The sequence below is a fragment of the Malurus melanocephalus genome, unplaced genomic scaffold (genome assembly GCF_030028575.1).
Source record: "Malurus melanocephalus ecotype Western Australia unplaced genomic scaffold, MMel_1.1 scaffold_759, whole genome shotgun sequence".
Taxonomy (NCBI): Eukaryota; Metazoa; Chordata; class Aves; order Passeriformes; family Maluridae; genus Malurus; species Malurus melanocephalus.
This window is the reverse complement of record NW_026623991.1, coordinates 117-5,994: the sequence shown is the minus strand read 5'-3', so window position 1 is coordinate 5,994 and position 5,878 is coordinate 117. Positions and strand designations below refer to the sequence as shown.

Below are 5,878 nucleotides of genomic sequence, written 5' to 3'. Positions count from 1 at the left end.
CTGCCTCATCTCCCTTTAGCTCCTGCTGGCCTCTGTGCTCCTCCAGAGCTGTGTGATTCTGTCACTTTGGAGGATTAATTGTCCTCCCTTAGATGACAAGTGCCGGATTTCCCCAGGATCTGTCCCGTGGCTGCACTTCAGCTGCTCTCTGGTGCTGCAGTCAGTTGTTTCCYTTTGCCTGTATTATTTTTCATTCCACAGGATCAAGCACTGCTAAGCAAAGCCATTCAGTATCTGACTTCCTCAACCAAGGAAGGAAAGGACCTCGATCCCGAGGTGTTCCAGAGGCTGGTCATCACTGCTCGCTCCATTGCTATTATGAGGCCCAACAATCTGGTCCACTACACGGAATCCAAGCTGCCACAGCTGGAAACAGGTAGATAAGTCTGTAATTTCCTCTAAGTTTCTGTTTTGATAATTGGAGCTGTGCTGGGGGATCGGGCTTGGCGTGGCAGGGACTGTATTTGACACGTTTGGTAGGTGTGTGATATCCTGGTGATGAGAACATCAAAGCCTCTGCAAAAAGCCATTTCAAATAAACCTGGTGTTARCCTCATTAAGGCTTTCCCCTGCACATTCCTGAGAGGTGCTTTTTAATCTGTGCAGAGAGTGAAGAAGGGCAGGAGGCCCAGAAACACGCGGAAGGAGAGGGCTGCACCTTCATTACCCAGCTGGTGAACCACTTCTGGAAGCTCCACGCATCAAAACCCAAAAATGCCTTCCTGGCCCCAGCCTGCCTGCCAGGTGGGAGAGCTCTTCCTTTGCTTTTGGCTTCTGAAGGGTCCTGTTTTGAAGTTTGTAAGCAGAAAAAATGAACTTGTTCAATGCTAGTGGTGCACTGAGGGCTTTGTGATGTGGAGCTGCAATTTCTGCTCAAAGCTTTTGTTGAGGGGGATGGGTGTTGTGCCAGGAAAAAGGGATTGATGATTGATTCACCCACATTTGGCTTCGTGGGTGGTGTTAGAGGATATTCAGTGGTGCTGGTGTGTGGAGTTCACAATATTCCATCAGACAGACAAGGCTGGCTCCGTCTGGATTGAAAATCAATATATTTGTGCTGTTACCACTGTGCCTTGAAGTCTGCAAACAAAAGCTGCTTCCTGCAGTGCCTCGCTCTGTGCTGAAGTACAGAGAGAGCTGAATTCAGCCTTGCTTTTATTCCTTTTAGGTCTCACTCACGTTGAAGCCACTGTCAATGCTTTGGTGGATATTATCCATGGGTACTGCACGTGTGAGCTGGACTGTATCCACACAGCATCCAAGATCTACATGCAGATGTTACTTTGCCCAGTATGTCACCTTGCTCTGCTCTRMCTCAGCCTATAATTGCACCAGGGGAGGGTTAGGTTGGATAGTAGRAAAAATTTCTTCATGGGAGGGTTTGTCCAGCCTGCCACAGGCTGCCCAGGGCAGTGGYTGAGTCCCTGGAGGGATTTARAARTGTAATTGTGGCACTTGRGGATGTGGGTTAGGGGCATTGGCAATGTTGGGTTTGTGGTTGAATTTCACCTCAGAGAGCTTTTTCAACCTAAATRKTTCTRTGATTCCRTAAYGTGAAGAGAATTAACTGTGAGTAGAACAYGAATTCATAGTACAGACACAAAACAGAGCCAAAACCACGCAGCCAGAAGTGAACGAGGCAGAATTCTCTGTCTTCTTGTGCTGCAGTAATGTTTGTCGTGTGCTGCATGTGGAATTACAAGCGTTGCTCTGTGGCTCCCGAGGGAAGCAGGGAGTTCAGGCAGGGAGCTGTGAATTCTCATGAGAATCACGACCAGCCAGAGTCACAAGTGTGTTTTTAGCCTTCTTCCCAAGTGCAGTGAAGAAGGATTTTGAGTCTAAGGAGAGTAATGGTGAACTGTTAACCCTMCAGGACCCGGCAGTGAGCTTTTCCTGCAAGCAAGCTTTGATCAGGGTGCTGAGGCCGCGGAACAAGCGCAGACACGTGACCCTGCCATCGTCCCCTCGCAGCAACACCCCCATGGGTATGGCCAGGGCCTTCCTCTGCCTCCAAACGAGCCTGGCCTGCTGGGCTTGGCACAAAGGGCAAGAAAATGAARTAGTCTTGTTATAAATCGGGACTAGAAAAGACTAAAATCAGCCTTTTTCTTTTCTTTTGCTCTCTCTTGCCTCCCTAAACCCCTTTTAAAAATTTGATTTCATRCACTCTCACCTTCTCATTGATATTTTGGGATTCAATGAGGAGACATTCCCCCTTCAGTGACAGGAAAATCTGATCATTTTATCTAGAGAGCAATAACCTGGGGTTAGTATTTCTGTATGTGTTTCCAGGTTCTAGTAAATCAGTCAAAGATGTGTGCAGACCAAAATTAGAGTATCAGAGCTCCATCCCAGAGAGGCTTTTTAGTATTGAAACAAATTGTAGGTGTCATGGACTCTCTGGGTAGCTGGGGTTTTTCCCTGCATTARCTGCCCTGTTTGGGGTGGAGAGAGGAGCTGTGCATTTGTGACCCTGTCCTTTTGTCACCCAGGAGATAAGGATGATGATGAYGATGAYGATGCAGAGGACAAGCTGCAGAGCTCTGGGATAGCAAACGGGGARCACATCCGCCAGGAGAGCCAGGAGCAGAGCGAGGTGGATCATGGCGATTTTGAGATGGTGGTGAGTCCAGAGATTCTCCCTGGGGCCTTTGAAATGTGCCAGGACTTGAGTTCAGTTTGGTTCTGATGATCCTGTTCGTAGTGCTCTGGGGAGAGCTCTCACCGTGTTCCCTCTCCACAGTCCGAATCCATGGTTCTGGAGACTTCTGAGAACGTCAATAATGGGAACCCTTCTCCTCTGGAGGCTCTTCTGGCTGGAGCAGAGGGATTCCCCCCAATGCTGGATATCCCTCCAGATGCAGATGATGAGACAATGGTGGAATTGGCTATTGCCCTGAGCCTGCAGCAAGATCAGCAAGGTCAGATGTGGGCACTGCTGGTTGGCAAAAGGGGATGGGARCTRGGGAAACTGGGAATGAACTGAAGCAAAGCCGTTGGTGTCACCACTGCTGAGCCAAAGACAGCAGAGCTATGGAGCGGACAGAAAATGCCACAGTTGACTGAATTCTCCCAAAGAAAGGTGCTCATCACTGGTTCTCTGCTTGCAGGGAGCAGCAGCAGTGCCCTTGGACTGCAGAGCTTAGGGCTGTCTGGCCAAGCTCCCAGCTCGTCCTCTCTGGACGCCGGAACGCTCTCGGACACAACGGCATCAGGTAACTGTTCACTGCTAGCAATCAGCTTGTTCAGATTTTCACCTAAATAGTGCCTTAAAAGGAGTTTGCAAATAGAGTTTTAAAGAGCCAGTTATTACTACTGRYTTTGTRTATTTTTGAGAGGGCACTCACTCAMAGCCTCTCCCTGCTTTGATGGACTCTGCTGTAGATTTCTGAGGAAGTCATTTCCTCTCCTGAAACCAAAGCAGACAAAACAAACTATGTGCTGTATTTTCCTTGCACTTTCAGACAACCAGACGTTGTTCTTTTCAGTAAYTGTGCATGCCTGTGTGTTTGATGAGGTTTCCTCTGGGGTTATCTGCCCTGCACTGCTTTCAGCAGTGAAGTGAAGCACTGCTCACCCCCAGCTCTCTTCCTGTTGGTAGCTGACCCCAGCCCCAGAGCCCAGCTCGCGCGGCCGTTCCCTCGTGGCACGAGCGTCGTTTGCGGTTGTTCCCAGGCAGCGTTTTTACTTGTAACAGCTCTCTTTATTCTCTTAGCTCCAGCCTCCGACGACGAGGGCAGCACGGCGGCCACGGATGGCTCCACGCTGCGGACATCGCCCGCGGAGCACGGCGGCAGCGTGGGCTCGGAGAGCGGTGGCAGCGCCGTGGACTCGGTGGCGGGAGAGCACAGCGGTGAGTGGGCCCTGCTGCACTCCTGGCACCTCCTGCTGCACCCCCTGCACCTCCTGCTGCACCCCCTGCACCCCTGCTGCACTCCCTGAGCCTCCTGTTGCATCCCCTGCGCCTCTGCTGCACCTGTGCTGCACCCTCTGTGCCCCTGCTGCACCCCCTGCACCCCCTGCTGCACCTCCTGCTGCAGCTCCTGCACCCCCTGCTGCACCCCCTGCACCCCTTCTATACCCCCTGCTGCACCCCTGCTCACCTCCTGCTGCACCTGTGCTGCACCCACTGCACCCCTGCTGCACTCACTGCACCTCCTGTTGCATCCCCTGCGCCCCTGCTGCATCCTTTGCTGCACCTCCTGCGCACTCCCTGCTGCATCCAATACTGTCTGTTGCACCCCTGCTGCACCCCGTGCTGCACCCCTGCAGCCCTGCTGCACCCCCTGCTGCACCTTCTTCACCCCTGCACTCCTGCTTCACCTCCGCTGCACCTCCTCCTGCCTGCTGCACCCTCTGCACCCCCTGCTCCCTCCCTGCTGCTGTAGCCTTGCCCACTGGGAGTGTGGGGGTGATCTGTGGCACAGAGGAAATCTCAGTTCCTGGTGGCTGCTGCCATCCGTCGTTTCCTGGGCTCTGCCTGAGTGCCCACAGATGGAATATTGGCTGCTCGTTGTGCTTCTGTGCCAGCGTGGAGTCTGCAGTGCATTTTGCTGGGCTGTAATAACAGAATCCTCGAATCCYRGGATGRTTTGAGTTGGAAAGACCTTAAARCCCATCCCATTGCAGCCCCTGCCYGRSSAGRGACACCTTCCACTATCCCAGGGTCCTCCAAGCCCCGTCCAGCCTGGCCTTGGGCACTTCCACAGCCTCTCTGKGCAATCTGTGCCAGGGCTTCAGCACCCTCTGAGGAAAGAATTTCTTCCCATCTAACCCTGCTCTTGTGCAGCTCAAAGCCATTGCCCCTTGTCYCTCTCCCTCCTTTTCATAAGTCCCATAAGTGCCCAGTATCCTCCCTATTCTGGGAGTCCACAGCAAGGTCTCCCTGGAGCCTGCTCCTTTCATAATGCCCAGAGCAAGACTGAGGGAATTCACTGCACTGCTGGTGAAATTTGGGTGAGATAGGATTGATTCCTCTCTTTTTAGCTTGGGACTGATACCCAGGTAAGGTAATCACAGACCCTTATAAAAAAAATCGTCTGCACTGCCCACCCACGCCTTGTCTGACTCGGTTTAAATTCCTGCTGTGGGACCAATTCAGTTTGGACCACAGAGATGAGGCTGGCAAATGAAAGATTTCCAGAAATGCAACTCTCTGGTAGCTTTAATAAGAGAACCAAAGCCAGCAGCTCCTTAGAACCATGACTGCAGAGTGCAGCTCAGCTGTGCTGGTGGGCAGGAAGCTGGCACAGTGCATGCTGAGTTGTGCTGATGTTGCCTTTCCCCATTTCCTTGCCTTTCCCAGTGTCYGGCCGGAGCAGCGCCTACGGGGACACCACGGCCGAGGGTCACCCAGCAGGGCCGGGCAGCGTCAGCTCCAGCACGGGAGCCATCAGCACCACCACGGGCCAGCAGGAGGGAGAGGGCTCCGAGGGYGAAGGGGAGGCCGAGGGGGATGTCCACACCAGCAACAGGCAAGAGGCTTTGTTTGCTCTGAGGAGCAGCTGCTGTGCTCTCTGGGGTGTTTTGGGGTGGCCGCGGGTGCTGCAGTTCCTGGGGTGCCATTTGTCACTGCTGGGTGGTGAAAGTCAGAATCACAGCCATGCGAAATCATGGAATTGTGGGTTATCCTGAGCTGGAAAGGGCCCACAGGGATCATCCAGTCCAGCCCCTGGCCCTGCCCAGACACCCCAACAATCCCACTCTTGGCATCCCTGGGAGCACATCCTCCTGGAGCTCTGGCAGCCTYRGGGCYGTGCCCATCCCTGGGGAGCCTGGGCAGTGCCARCACCCTCTGTGCAATGATCCTGGGGCGTGATAAACACACCCAGTGTGTCCCACCAAACTGCTGGCTGTAGGAAGTGACGAAAAAATCCTG

General features: G+C 53.1%; 1 protein-coding gene across 1 annotated transcript in view; it reads left to right on the top strand.

Moving 5' to 3' along the window:
- Positions 1-5,587, top strand: part of UBR4 (ubiquitin protein ligase E3 component n-recognin 4) — a gene marked incomplete at its 3' end in the record, with an annotated part of 41,261 nt that extends 35,674 nt beyond the window's left edge. The window contains exons 53-61 of the mRNA XM_057384971.1: positions 202-376; positions 607-744; positions 1,169-1,290; positions 1,874-1,985; positions 2,493-2,623; positions 2,744-2,921; positions 3,111-3,215; positions 3,716-3,853; positions 5,306-5,587. Coding sequence (XP_057240954.1) covers positions 202-376; positions 607-744; positions 1,169-1,290; positions 1,874-1,985; positions 2,493-2,623; positions 2,744-2,921; positions 3,111-3,215; positions 3,716-3,853; positions 5,306-5,587 — 1,381 coding nt within the window. The remainder of the gene's footprint in view (positions 1-201; positions 377-606; positions 745-1,168; positions 1,291-1,873; positions 1,986-2,492; positions 2,624-2,743; positions 2,922-3,110; positions 3,216-3,715; positions 3,854-5,305) is intronic.
- Positions 5,588-5,878: the final 291 nt, after the last annotated feature.